Source organism: Nicotiana sylvestris, chromosome 2, assembly GCF_000393655.2.
Source record: "Nicotiana sylvestris chromosome 2, ASM39365v2, whole genome shotgun sequence".
In the NCBI taxonomy this organism is placed as follows: domain Eukaryota; kingdom Viridiplantae; phylum Streptophyta; class Magnoliopsida; order Solanales; family Solanaceae; genus Nicotiana; species Nicotiana sylvestris.
In genome coordinates this window covers 206,227,554-206,243,220 of record NC_091058.1, presented here as the reverse complement: position 1 = coordinate 206,243,220, position 15,667 = coordinate 206,227,554, and the positions used below count along the sequence as shown (strand labels likewise).

Below are 15,667 nucleotides of genomic sequence, written 5' to 3'. Positions count from 1 at the left end.
TGATAACATTCTCCAAAGTTTAGGGATTCGAATTGGACCTGGGAGCGTGGCCCCGATTCGTCCGAGGGCAGGTGTTTTGCCCGTACCGTGATTCGAGGGGCTCCTTGCCTCGATTCTGGTTCCTCACAATCACATCTCTGCTCCGTTTACTTCATCGATAATCGAGGTATCCGAATGGCTCGGTTTTACCCGTATACAGATAGTCCCCTCGTTTCTCGGAGAGTAAGTTTACGGAAACGGTGAGAAACGACATATGCACTTCGATTCCTTCTCCAATACGCCATGACAGAAACGACAGAGAATCTGAAATGTCCCATCAACTATGTCATTATGACTTCAAACACGCATCGGTCATCAGCTAGTTGTCCCTGAACGCGAAACGACGCGATCCTTCTATAAATACTTCTTTCCTTCATTCATTTTTCACATATCGATTTTTCAGGATAGTACTGCTCTTCTTCATACTCCAATATTTTTACCTCCGTTCTTCAAGATTTCTCAATATGTTACATGTTATTACTTGCACTTGACCTTCCATCTTTCAACCTTTCTTCATATTTTTCAAGCTTTTTCCAGATAACAATGGCCAAAACTTCCAAATCTGTTCCCCAAAAAGTCGCTTCTTCTTCTCAACCGACCACCGAAATCGATGAAACCACTTTCGATGTGGTCATCCTCGAGAGGTCCGCTGCTGATGTGCCTACTGATGAACCGGTTGCCGAACCTCCCTTAAACATATTGTTCCTGGGGTTGTTCGGTCGCCGATGACTTTAAGGTTGAGAAGCCCTTGTAAGTGTAGGGTCGGCGTGAGGAGGCATCAAGATATATTTGCTGAATCACCGAAGATGTCCTCCCCGAAGTCCGAAAGGACTGCAATTGAGCAGGCAAGGATATAGTGGTCCCTAATCCGAAGGAGGCCATTACTACCTGTAAGCACGTGATTTTTGCCCTATATGAGAATTACTCCCAAAAATTCCAAAAATAAAACATTTTTTTGTTTGTTTGCAATTGTTGTGAATTTTGTGTTATTTTTCTTGTATTGTTTGCATTTGTCTGTGCATGTTTATTTACTAAATTAATAAAAAATACAAAAATATGTCGCATTTGTATTTAGGATTTAAGTTTGCAATTATGAGTAATTAAGTTTTCGATTGTCCTTTAATTGGAAAAAAACTCCCTTTTACGTCCCTTAGCGGGGGGCGTGGCGGAAAAAGGAGGTTTGACACTACCCACGTTGAGGGATACCTAAGTGTTTACACTTATCCCTTCACAATGGGCCTGGTGGACCCGAACATTCTGAACTTCTGTAAGAGGTATAAAGTATGCCTCGGTCAAATCCACCCGTCGCTATAGAGGATCATAATCCTCCTTTGATACTTTGTGAATAAAATTGACTCATGTCAGCTCACCATCAATCATCTACTCCGCCTGTATAGTCCCCAAATTTTCCAAGGAATGATAAAGCTCGTACGCCGGGCTAGCAAAGCCTCATTCTCAAGCATCGATGAGGACTGGGATCGGGGCTGGCAGGGATGCTTTTTTCGGGTGAGGACCGCAGACTTTTGATTCCTGCCGAGTTTAGGCCATTCCCCTAGAAGTGGAATACATCACGTAAGCACAACTTTCCTTTAAATGTCGATTTTACGTTTATCTCCTTTCTCCTCACCAGTATTTGTGGTGGTGCAGCTGTTGCTCGAGTCTCAAATGCTGTCCCTCGGCTCAAGTAGTGGATCGAGGGAATTTGCTCACAGATGCCTTATTCCGAGCATTCATGGCGCAAACTCTCTAAGGGCTATTGGGAGGCCCGTTCTCACGGTAAGATCTCTTTCTCGAATAAGTAACATTAGGCTCCCCTTTTAGCATCACGTTCTCATTTCCTTTATTTTCTTTTCGTAGGCTTGCCTAAGACCATTGAGCTTAGGCCTCCAGTAGGGGACAAGGACCTCTCCATTGATCCCTCCGCTTCGAGGCAACTCGGGGTTGTAGTAGGAGAGAAGAAGAAGAAAAGGAAGGCTCCGAGATCCTCGAGCTTGGAGAAGAAGAAAACAAAGAGAAGGTTAGCCCGAAAGCCAAAGGAGAGCTCCAGCTCTCGAGCACCCGACTCAGACTCGCTCTTCTATCTCAGGGATGAGCTCTAGAAGGATGATCGTTTTGCGGCCCGTGAACCGACCTCCCCCAAAGAGCTGGTAGTAGCTAAAGCGGAAACAACGGAGGTCGATCCTCCTCAAGTTCGGGAGGCCGGTATAGAGATGAGGGCCTAGGCCTCTCACGATGTCGGCTCCACTTCACCCAGTGTCATATAGATTTCAAGGTTGCCTTTATTCATAGACTCCATGTTTGACAAATCCCGGACAGTGAAGGAGCGATCCAACGAAGGGGCCTACGGTACAGGCGATCCCCTTCGTTATTTTTATGAAGGTGTGGACTCGACCGCTCTAGAAGACTTCTTCGGGTTGGGTGAATTGGAAGTGCTGAGAAAATATCTGTCTTCGAAGGCCGGCGAGCAGAACTCGAGCCCAAAATTAATCAACTAGTTTCCTGCCCCAAGTACGGATCCCAGCCGTAAGAGGTCTATAATCATCTCCATCCCAGAGGATGCTCGGGTTCTTTCTACTCCCGTAGGAGTAGTGCGCTACCTCTGATGCCTGGTAACCGAAGACGACCAGGTGAAAATGAATGAGGTGGGCATGCCGTGCCTATTCAACAAAACGCAGCAGGCGCTGAATTGGGAAAGGCATTTTTATGCTCTTTCATCTTCTGACTTAGTTCCTGATATTTCTCACGTCTTCTTCCTTTTATCTTTTTGTAGGCCTCTATACTCCACCATGAGAGCTTTCTTCGATATTGGGCTGAGGTTAACCAGCTCGATGCCGAGGCCAGGGAGCTTGCTGAGAAAAGAGATATGTATAAGCTTCTCAGTGAGCAACACGAAGGGGCCGTCAAGAATATCCAGACCGAGTTAGATGCGGCTCAAAAAGAGCATGCCAACTTGTTGGGACATGTAAAGATTTTCGAGGTTAGCGATGATGAATTAGCCACGACAAATAACAACCAAACCTCGCAGGTCCAGCAGAAGATTGACCGAATCGACCAACTCCAGGCTGAAATGAACAAGCTCCAGGCCATGGCCGATGTTTGGAAGAGAAAAATGGACCGACTGGCTTCAAAAAAGGAGACAGCCCAGGAGCAGCTGGCATCGGCAGAGGTCCAACTCCGAGTGGCAAAAGAGAAAGCCGAATCACGGGCTAGACAAATCGAGGACCTCCAAGCTCAACTGGGCTCGGCCGCTGCTGAATGAGATGCCCTTGGCAAGGAGCTCGAAATAACGAGGTCTGAATCGGAAACAACCTAGGCTGATGCTGAAGAGATGGTGGCCCAGTACAGGGCCAATGTCGACGCAGATGAGGCCCACCTGAAAGTCACCGTTGAGTACGTGAAGTGGTTGTCTTGGAGGGAGACCCTCGAGGAAATCCATGCCTGAGGTTTCGACCTGTCGTCCGAGATCAAAGAGACAAAAAGGCTCGAGGTTAAGGCCAAGAAGTTGGCTGAACCCGAGGGTGAAGAAGGCTCAGAGGGCTCCGATGAACTCGAAGATGGAGACGACCCCAACGGCTCTGATGATGAGGTGGGTTTTGGTGAAGATCAGGCGTAGGTTCCTTAGGAAGTTTTCTTTGATTTTTCACTTTGTACATTTATTTTGTTGAGGCCATTTTCGTTAGCCTTTGTAAAGACATTTTTGGAATATATATAACGCTTTTGCCCTTTTGGCAATTTTTGAGTCTATTACTTTTGGCATCCTCTTTATAACTGCAAAGATTTCAAATGCCTTAGCATGGAATAAAATGTAGTAATAAGTTATTTTTCGGAGGTTCGAACAAGACTTGTTCTCGATGTAAATTTTGTTTGAAACTTGTGGCTCGGTATGACCGAAAGCTTTCCCCAAAGTGCTTTAGATGTTTTAGACTATAATTTTGCCGAGGGTAACCTCTGAACTGATTTGGAAGGCCTTATGTCTTGATTACGGGCTTCAGACATCTCGGAACCATTTTTAGAGTGCTAGTAGCCTTTTAAGTTCAAGCACTGCCTAATAGGCTTTGTGCCTCCGGGCTCGATAGCCCGAGCCGTCCGAGCTTATCTTGGACGACAGCCCCCGAATGGGGGTAGCCGTAGCCGTTTAAGTTTAGGCACTGCCTAATAAGCTTTTTGTGCTTCCGAGCCTCGATAGGCTAAGCCATCCAAGTTTGTCTTGGACGATAGTCCCCGAGTTGGGGTGATCTATTGGATCCGGATAGAGGCAGACCTTGGGCACGATATCCTTAAGGAACAAAATGTAATAGTCTTAAGAGACAAAATATGTATCTACAAGGTAGAAACTTTCTTTCTTTCCTATGCATAATATACAAGATTGTAAGTGTGTAAAGCTTTGTGTTGTGGCTTAGGTGGTTTATGCGGGCATGGTTCATTTGACCGCTTGGCCCTTACAATAAATCCTATCCATCGAGCCTAGACTGTTCAAGCACAAAGTTTTCTTTCTTGCTAAAAATCATTACTAAAATATTACCCGAGGGTGATGACCCCCAATATTCGAGGTCGATCGTCGAGAGGGCTTGGATACTGTTGATGTGACCATCGACTCCGGTTCATAACCGGTCTTCGATTCTAAATTAGCACGATCCACTGTTACCTCATTAAAAACCTTGCCGAAAAACCCATTTGGGGCAAAACCGGTTCAAGGGAAAAAAAGTGCAAAGCGTGCTTTCAGGCCTAATAACTGCGTCGTCCTTTGGCTATTCTCTGCAAGTGTTAGTCCAATTCATAATGTATATAAAAAGAATGAATGGGGTCGTACCTTAGCAATAGTATCATTTTAAGTGGGTAACGTTCTAGTTGTTCGGTAGCTGCTCACCGTTCCCTACTTCGAGTTTGTATAAACCTTTACCAGTAATCTCGATAATCTAATGTGGACCTTCCCAATTCGGTCCCAACTTCACTTCGTTCGGGTTCGAGTGTTCACTGTCACCTTTCTTAACACCAAGTCCTCGAAACTGAAGTGTCGGAGGTTTGCTTTCCGGTTATAATACCTTTCGATCCATTGCTTCTGGGCGGCCAACTGTACGAGGGCGGCCTCGTGCCTTTCATCCAACAGTTCCAGGCTTGTGATCATGGCATCACTATTTGACTTTTCAGTCGCATTTCAGAACTTGAAACTCGATTCTCCCACCTTGAGTGGTATTAGTGCTTCAGAATCGTAGACCAACAAAAATGGTGTAGCCCCATTACTAGACTTTGAGGTCGTATGGTATGCCTATAGGACTTGGGCAAAATTTCCTTCCATTTTCCTTTGGTATCGGTCAACCTTTTCTTAAGGTTTTGGAGTATGGTTTTGTTTGTAGACTCCGCTTGCCCATTCCCATTAGGGTGATAGGGTGTTGATAAGGTCCTTTTGATCTTCGAAAAATTTTCTTACCTTGTTGCCAATGAACTGCTTCCCGTTGTCATATACGATCTCGGCCGATATTCCGAACCGACATATTATGTGGTCCCAGAAAAATCAATAACATCTTTTTCCCTGACCTTTTCGAATGCCTGAGCTTTAACCCATTTAGAAAAATAGTCAGTCATAAATAGTATAAATTGAGCATTACCTAGTGCCCATGGCAAGGGACCGATGATGTCCATTCCCCATTTCATGAATGGCCAAGGTGACAAGACCGAATGTAGCAACTCCCTAGGCTGATGGATCATTGGCGTATGCCTATGACAGCTGTTGCATTTTTGCATGAACTCCTTTGCATCTTTCTCCATGTCGATCCAGTAATAGTCAGCCCTGATTATCGTACGAACCAATAATTCTACCCCCGAATGGTTCGTGCAGGTGCCTTCGTGGACCTCCTTCATAACATATTCGGTGTCTCCCGGTCCTAGACATATCGCGAGTGGGTCATCGAATGTTCTTCTGAACAGGGTATTATCTTCGGATATGCTAAACCTGTCCGCCTTCATGCGTAGAGCCCTCGACTCTTTAGGATCTGAGGGCAACTTCCCGGTCTTTAGGTAATCTATATACTTGTTTCTCCAGTCCCTGGTTAAGCTTGTCAAGTTTATTTAGGCATGTACTTTTCCGACTATCGACTTCATAAGTTGTACGACCGTCCCCGAGCTGAATTTGTCGTCATCATCCGACGACCCCAAGTCAGCCAAAGCATGGGCTTCACTATTTTGATCATGGGAGACGTGTTGTAGGGTCCATTCCTTGAATCGATGCAGCGTTACTTGTAGTTTATCCAAGTATCTTTGTATTCGTTCCTCCTTTACTTTGAATGTCCCATTGACTTGATTCACCACAAGGAGGGAATCACGTTTAGCTTCGATCACTCCAGCCCCCAGGCTTTTAGCCAATTCGAGACCTATAATATGGTCTCATAATCGGCCTCATTGTTAGTCAATTTTACAGTTCTAATAGATTTCCTAACTACGTTACCCGAGGACGACTTCAATATGATGCCGAGTCCGTACCCCCTTATGTTTGATGCACCATCTATAAATAAGTTCCAGATCCCCGAGGAGGTCCTCGAGGTTAACAACAACTCTTTTTTCGACCTCATGTATTAAGGCTGGCATGAAGTCATCCACGAAGTCTGCTAAAATATGAGACTTGATGGCGGTTCGATGTCGATATTCAATATCGTACCCACTGATTTCCACAACCCATTTGGCCAATCACCCCGAGAGCTTGGGTTTGTGCATTATATTCCTCAATTGGTAAGTAGTTATGACACATATGGGATGGAACTGAAAATATGGCCTTAACTTCTTGGAGGTACTTAGCAAAGCGAGCGCCAATTCTTCCAGGTGTGGATACCTTGTTTCGGCCTCGCCTAGAGTCCTGTTAACATAATATATAGGAAATTGCATACCTTCTTCTTCATGGACTAAGAATCCACTTACTGCTATCTCAGATACCGCCAAGTACAGGTATATCTGCTCGTCTGCCGTCGGAGTTTAAAGCAAAGGTGGACTCAAAAGGTACCATTTCAGCTCTTCCAAAGCTTGTTGGCAATCCGGGGTCCATGAGAAGTTATTCTTATTCTTCAATAACGAGAAGAATTGATGGCTCTTGTCGGAGGACCTTGAAATGAACTGACCCAGGGTGGCTATGCGCCCGATTAGCCTTTAAACGACCTTGACATTGTCTACCACGGTGATAACTTCTATGGCCTTGATCTTGTCGGGATTGATCTCGATTCCCTATTTGGATGCCATGAATCCAAGGAACTTTTCGGACCCAACTCCGAATGTGCATTTCTCCGGATTTAGTTTCATATTGTATTTTTTTAGTATGCTGAATGTTTCTTGTAGATGTTTCAAATGGTCCTCTACTCGCAAGGACATATCTAATATGTCATCAATGTAAACCTCCATTGATTTCCCTATTTGTTCTTCGAACATCCGACTTACTAAGCGCTGGTAAGTGGAACCAATATTTTTTAGTCCGAATGGAATTACGTTATAACAATAGGTGCCATATTTAGTGATGAAGGAAGTCTTTTCTTGGTCGCCTGGGTCTATCCGGATCTGGTGGTACCCGGAGTAGGCATCGAGAAAGCTGAGTATCTTGTGTCCGGCCGTCGCATCGATCATGCGATCGATATTAGGCAAAGGAAAAGAGTCTTTCTGGGCATGCCTTGTTTAAGTCTTTATAATCTACATACATTCTCAATTTATTCCCCCTTTTAGGCACTACCACTATGTTTGCTAACCAATCCGGGTACTTAAATTCCCGAATGGAGCCTATTTTAAGAAGTTTGGATACCTCGTCTTTGATGAATACATGCTTGACTTTGGATTGAGGCCTCCTCTTTTGTTTAACCGGGTGAAACATCAGATCCAAGCTCATCTTGTGAGTAGTTATTTCTGATGGAATCCATGTCTTGTCAAGATAGGACCAGGTGAAGCAATCTATGTTAGCTATAAAGAATTTAATGAGTTTTTTCCTGAGCCCGGGCATTAGTCACGTGCCCAGGTATACCTTTCGATCGGGCAGGTGCTCGATCAACCTGACTTGCTCCAGCTCCTCAAGCATTGACTTGGTGGCGACAGAATCATCAGGGGCTGTGAAAGACCTAGGGACTTCGTAGTCGTCATCCTCGCCTGTCTCCTGCTTTTCTAGTTTGGTCGGGGCCGGCATTGGTGATGGCTATTTGGTTTCTCCCCTGGTGACAGAACTCAGGTTCTTTGATGCCAAGATTGCAGATATCGAGACCACCTCATCGACTAAGAACATTTCTTTTGCGGTCGTTTTCTCCCCGTAAACTATTTTGATCCCTCTCGGTGTAGGAAATTTCAACACCTGATGTAGCGTCAAGAGTACTACCCTCATGTTGTGAATCCATGGCCTCTGAAATAAAGCATTGTATCTCATATCTCCTTCAATCATGTAGAACTTTGTTTCCTGAATGATTCCGATGATATTTACCGGTAGGATTATCTCCCCTTAAGTGGTCTCGCATGCCATATTGAATCTGTTTAAGACTCGGACCGCAGACACTATTTGGTCTTACAGACCTAGCTGTTCCACGACCCTCGATCTGATGATATTGGACGAGCTACTTGGATCGATTAACACACACTTAACTCGAGATTTATTTATGAGTACAGATATTACCAGTGTATCATTGTGTGGTTGCGCGATGCCTTCAGCGTCCACATCATTGAAAGATACGGTTACCTCCGGTACATTATCTCGAGTCTATTTTTCCATTGTAATGGATACTTTGGTACGTTTTAACATTGGCCCTTGGGGACATCAACTCCACCAATGATCATGTTAATGACGTGCTAAGGTTCCTCTTGCTCAATCTGTTTGTTAGCTTCCCTATTCCTGAAGTGATTTTTGGCTCGATCACTCAGAAATTCTTGGAGGTGCCCGTTGTTGAATAACCGGGCTACTTCTTCTCCTAGTTATTGGCAGTCTTCGGTCCTGTGGCCGTGAGTGCTATGATATTTACACATTAGATTGGGGTCCCTTTGGGCAGGATCAAACTGCAATGGTCGAGGTTAGTATATTTAATGCGTCAGATTACTGATACGATGCCGACAACATCGATGTTAAAGTTGTACTCCGATAACCTTGGTGCTTCCTTAGATCCGATGGGTCTGTCAAAACCATTTTTGCTCATGACTCCCCGACTATTATGACCTCGATCACTCCTTCTTTCACTCCTTACAGGGTTTCATCTAGACCCACTACTCCTTCGATCTCTATTATACGGTTGATATCGATCTATGTTCGATCTTAGTTCGTGATCGACGACTCTTTTGGATATGTCACTAGTCCTGACGGGGTAAACGGACTCGGAAGGGGCCTTGAGCTAATCGTTTTCAACCTTGAATTTTGATTGGTAACTATTATGGACGTCATCCCAAGTTACCGCCGTGTATTCTATTAAATTTTGCTGCAACTGATGTGAAGCCAATGAGCTTTGGGGATTGAGTTCTTGGGTGAATGCCTGAATGACAAAATTATTTGTGATAAGACACAGATCCATCCGTTCCATCTGAAACCTCGACACAAATTCCCATAGCATATCGTTATCTTTTTGCTTTTCCTTGAAAAGATCTGACTTCCTGGTCTCGATCTTGATGGCCCCGGCATGTGCATATGAAGGCATCTGCAAGCATAGTAAATGAGTCAATAGAATTAAGGGGTAAGATGTGATACCATATCATATCTCAATTTGACAAGGTCTCTCCAAATTTTTTCAGCAGAACGGATTCAATTTCATCATCCTCCAAGTCGTTCCCCTTGATGGCACACGTGTAGGAGGTCACATGTTCATTTGGATCATTCGTTCCATTATACTTCAGGATTTCAGGCATACGGAACTTCTTAGGGATTGGCTTAGGAGCTGCGCTCGGAGAGAAAGGCTTTTGGATAAACTTCTTGGAATCTAGGCCTTTTAGTATCAGTGGTGCTCCTGGGATTTGATCGACCCTGGAGTTATAGATCTCCAACTTTTTGTCGTTACCTTCGATTTTCTTTTCTCTCGATTCTACCCGTTTTGTCAATTCCTCGAGCATCTTTATTATCTCCGGGTTGGTCTCAAATTCAGGTTCACTCGTCCTTTCTGTGATTGGTTCATTTCTGCGAGTGTTTTTCCGGGATGGTTCGAGCTCGATTTGCTTGGGGTGCAATTTTTGATCTGCGACTGGGACCCTATTGGGGTCAGCAGGGTGAACCTCGTTGCTGGTTATTATATTGTTGTTCTCACCGTGGTGGCCAGATTCAACATCAATGTTTTGGTACGTAGATTGAGAGTTTGACATCTTTAAGTTTTTGTAAAATTAAGATCATAAAGAACAATAGTAAATCAGAGTGTGTTGTGGAAATTTGTATCAAATAGCCACTAATATCCTTAGCCTCACGGTGGGTACCAAATTGTTTACCCTAAAAAACAGATAACAATCAAATTTATAAGTGGTTTTAAGGATATGCAAATTAATTCAATACAAATGATAAATCACATTAGATTAGAAAGATAAAGGACGTAATAAAGTGTCAAACCAATTGTGGGGGGTGGGGGTAAATCCGGACTCAGTAACAACCTTAATGAAATGCCTGTCTTCGATCCCGGACTCACAAGAACGAAGCAATGATGAACAAAAATTAGAACTTTGAATAACAAAAAAATGAAAATATATTGCCTTGATGTGCGTGTTACAATTCCCCCAATGAATAATCAGACTCCCCTTTATATAGTAGGGGAGTTTTACCATAAGTACAATTCAATATATAGTAAAATCTTCCGTTTTACCAATCACTGATCTTCTGCCGGTACGAGCTGAGATTCATGTCGTGACATCCGGTTGTGCACGAATATCACGACCCTTTGTTAGTCGTATTCGATTGTCTGATAATGTTCTGCAAAGTTTAGGGATTCGAAATGGACCTGGGGGCGTGGCCCTAATTCGTCCGAGGGTAGGTGTTTTGCTCGGATCTTTATTCGAGGGGCTCTTTGCCTCAATTCCTGTTCGTCACAGTCACTTCTCTGCTCCGTTTACTTCATCGATAACCGAGGCGTCCGAAGGGCTCGATTTTACTCGTATACACTAATCTATACACCATACATATACACGTGAAAATGTACTTCTTTGCTTCTTCGGCCTTTTAGTATATTCTATACTTTGGTTTTTCAATTGATTACCATATATCGTTTTGATTATAAAGATATTGCTCATTTTGCTATTGTTGGATGGCCACATTTGGATGCCTAGAAGATTTGAGAAAACTAAAGATAGAGAAGAAGAAGAAAGTAAGAAAGCACGAAGGAGAGAAAAGGAGAAGACGTAAGCGGAAGACTTATGTTTGAACTCTAAAAACTCAATTTTTTCATGTGCTTTACTTATTTATGGTACATTTAAAGATTTGAAGAATTAACGTAAATAGTCATACATCCAATCGATTACACTAAATGTAGCATGTATATATATATATATATATATATAATTTTGGTTAATATGTGTATAATTGCGTACAATCAGTATATAATGTATATATTCTAGAAAAAGTAAATAGTGAATTCGACTGGCTATTTGTATAAAAATTAAGGCGAAATACATAAACATCCCCTTTAAGTTGTACTCAAAAATCAGACTGACACCTCAAGTGACTCCTTTACCATTTTGACACCTTTTATCGACTAAAGTGCAACTCATGGACACCCCAGTCTAACACATTACGAGCGTGAAATACAAATGCACCGCCACATAAAATGAACAAATTATGAAATGCCACATGTATTTTAAAAAAGAAAAAAAAACAGAAAAGTAGAAAATGCTTTCCCAAACCTTTCCCTTTCCTTGTTGAACCCATGACCACCATTTCATCTGCAAAATATTTGGCAATGAAGAAAATGAGATTGAACCTTGAAGGTTCTGATAACCAAAAATAAGAATAGTGGATTTTATAAGAATCCAAAGTTAAGTTCATTCATCATCTTTTTCCTTCTTCCAAGTTCCAAATACCTACACCTCCCTCCATATCCATTTTCGACAATTCCAATCGGAAAAAGGTAGTAAGTGACAAATCTGGAGCGGCAGTGAAGGATGACGGTCGTCACTATTTTTTGGACTAGTCAATGGCGAAGGTCTTTTCGGTGGGTATATTTATTTCTCTGCTTCTGGCATCTTGCCGGTCTTGGGCTAGTGGTGATATTAGTTTGAAGAAGTTGCAGAAAAAGAAGAGGGAGTGGGGTCACCAACTGGCCGACTTGTGGGATTTCCGAACGGCGGCGGCGATTGACCAGAGAAAAGGGTAGAAAGAGAATGGGGGTGGCTGCCATGGCTTTGTTTTAGTGATGTTTTTCATCTATGGTCCGACAATGTTTGCCAATTTTTTGCCGTACGAGACCTTGCATTGGCTTGCTTTGATTTTTTTTGCTTGCTTTGATTTTTTTTTTTTCATATATGGTGAAAATTTTAAAGAAGGGGAAGTAAAGGGGAAGTAAAGATGAAGGTAAGTGGGTCCACAAAAAATAAGGCTAGTTATTTTAAAAAAAATTGAGGGGTTAAGGCGGTCAAATGTGAATTAAACAGCACACGCTTCGCCATGTCAGCATGAGGGGTTACGAGTTGCACTTTAGTCGAGAAAAGGTGTCAAAATGTTAAAGGGGTCAGTTGAAGTGTCTGTCTGATATTTGGGGACAATTTAAAGGGGCTATTTATTTATTTCGCAAAAAATTAACCTAGATAACCGTCCATACAACTGCTTGTAATGACCTGACCGGGTACTAGCAATAATTTTCGTGTTTCGAGACATCTTATAACTTCATTTGATATTTTTTGTTTTGCGTGTGTTGTTCGTGTCGTTTTTCGAAAAGTTTTTATGTAAGATTTTGAAGAAAATAATTTTTTTACTTAAAAGAGGCTAGAGTTGACCACAGTTAACATTTTTAGCAAACGACCTCGGATAAGTGTTTTGACGATTTCGATAGGCTGATATGATATTTTTGCTCTTGTGCATATATTTGGCTGGGGTCTTGGGGGTGAGCTAAGCACATTTCGGCCATTATTTGAAATATTGGAAAAATTGGTTTTAAACTTGAAAATCTTGAGTTTTGAAGATCAGTTCTTGTTGTTATTTTGGTGATCTAAGTGTGCGAGCAAGTTTGTAGGGTGTTATTATACTTGTGTGCATGTTTTGTTTTGATACCGAGGGACTCAGATGAGTTTTGGAAGTATTCTGAAAGAGTTTGGAATTGTTGCTGCAACACCGATTGCTGGTGTTTTTTTGCAGATCCTGCATTTGCGAGATATGGATCAATTTGCGAGCTCGCTTTTGTGGTCAATAGACCGCATTTTCAATACTAGGCTAGTGGGCAGGAACTTTGCATTTGCGAAGAATAATTCGCATATGAAGACTCTGTGTTTTTCGCTTTTGCAACCTTTGAGTCGCTTTTGCAACTAGGAGCTAGGGGTTGGCAGCTTGGCAAATGTGAAGCTTAGCTCGCATTTGCGATTGAGTGAGGGTTCACATTTGCGAGAATTTCATCCCATTTGCGATCAATGTGTAGCAATTGCGGGCATCGCATTTGAGAACTAGAGTTCGCAATTGTGACGTGTGGAACTCTGTAAAAGAGGGGAAACTTAGGATTTAACTCATTTTACATTATCTCTCGACCTAAAATACTCTAGAGGCGAATTTCAAAGAATGTTTTCTTCCAAAATTCATTGGTAAGCATCTTTAACTAGTTTTCAATCAATTTTAATTACTTTTTCATGAATTTTAATATCAAATCTATATATTTCAAAAGTAGAAATTGGGGGTTTTGGGTAGAATTTAGGAATTTTAAAAAATAAAAATTTAAACCTAAAATTGTGGTCGAATTTAAAAAGAAATTGCATATCCAGGCCCGAGATGAATAGGTAATCGAGTTTTGATCCGAATCTCGGGTTTTGACCAAGCGGGCCTAGGGTTGACTTTTGAGAGTTTGGCCAAGATTGAACTTTTATTGATTGGAGATGTTTCCTCTAACATTATTTGACTTCGTTAGATGATAATTGACTAGGTTCAGATTGTTTTGAGGATTATTTCTATGGAAAACGATATTGGATTGTGAAAATAGTTCCGAAATGAGGTAAGTGTTTTGTCTAGATTTGTTAAGGAAAATTTTCTACTAAATGATATTGTTTTCTACATGAAAGGGTGATGCATATACCAGGTGACGAGCGTATATGCATGTGCCAGAGTTTTCATGCATAAGAGGGGGAAATTTTATGTTTTCTTTGTGCTTTGATGAACCTGGTGATTCTTTGACTTATGATTTATTTAACTCTATGACTAATAAACTCAATTAACTGTGTTAGAATAATCATGTTAGAACATATGACACCTTATAAAGGATTTAATGTGTTATTTTCGGACTGCTTACATGCTTAATTGACTGTAGTATCACAAAACACCCATTTATACCCGTTGTTGTCTTGCTACCTGAATTTTTTATCCGTAATATGCGTAAGGATTGGGGCCTTAGGTCTATGTTTGGCACGAGGGTTATTTTCGTGCGGTTGGTACGATGTTGGCACGATGAGTATTTTCGTGCAGTTTGAAATGAGATTAGTTTATTGATTATTACCGTTCGAAAGGAAAGGAAACTGAATTTCTGTTATGATTACTCATTCCTTAAGTACTTACATGTCATTTACTTTAGCTTCCATTAATGTTTGTTGTTCTGTATGATATTTTTCGTTGAAGTTCCTTATGTAGTTACCTCTGTAATTTTTCTTTGCCTTGTCACAGTTATAACTATGCCTTTGCCTTGTCTGTTACTATTACACCTAGATTTTTGCTTGATTTATTTCAACTACATGTTCTCTTCGAATTCATGTCATTACTTGTTATTAGCCCATACCTGTTACATGCCTCTAATTGTCGCGTGATTTACTTATTAGATGCCTTAACCTACGATATGTCTTCACTCACTACATGCCTTCACTTACTACATGTCTTCACTTACCATATGCTTTCACTTGTTAAATGCCTTCACTTGCTACACGCTTCTACGTGCTACGTGATTTCATTTATATTGAATACCTTCATTTGATCCATGTTCTTACTTGAAAATATCTTTTCTCATTTCATGTTCTTCTTCCCCCTGCTTAGCCGGATTGAGTGACTTTTAGATTGGTTGCGTGTTTATGCTTTGTGGAAGTCTTGCCTTTATATGTGGGAGACTAGCTCTGTGGTACTGTGTTGCTCATCTTATTTTGTTGATTTTGTATTCCTAGTTGATTTTCGTGTGTTAGTTTTATTTTGATATTACGGTGAAAATTTTCGATGCTCGATTATTGTAAAATAGTTACATATTGACACGACCCAAATCTACCATGTCGTGATGGCGCCTAACGTGGAACTAGGCAATCCGACTCTTTTACCAAAACAACCCGATAATCCAAAATGAAGATGTCTTTAAGCTATTAATTAATAAACCATTATAATATAAGTCTGAATAACAAAGTGCGAAAAGAAAAGCCCGACATCGGGGTGTCACAAGTCATAAGGATCTACTAAAAACTGTTTGAAAATGCTAAGACTAAAACAGTTTGAAAATCAACTAATAATATCTATAGGAAGATAGGAGGGAGAGGAGCAAGGCTGCGATCGCCATGC

The 15,667-nt window shown here is 41.7% G+C and overlaps 1 protein-coding gene across 1 annotated transcript; it reads left to right on the top strand.

Annotated features, from left to right (window-relative positions):
* The first annotated feature begins 2,672 nt into the window (after positions 1-2,672).
* LOC138886205 (uncharacterized) lies at positions 2,673-3,298 on the top strand. The gene is made up of 2 exons (XM_070167258.1): positions 2,673-2,681; positions 2,810-3,298. The coding sequence occupies exons 1-2, from the start codon at positions 2,673-2,675 to the stop codon at positions 3,296-3,298; spliced, it is 498 nt and encodes a 165-aa protein (XP_070023359.1).
* Positions 3,299-15,667: the final 12,369 nt, after the last annotated feature.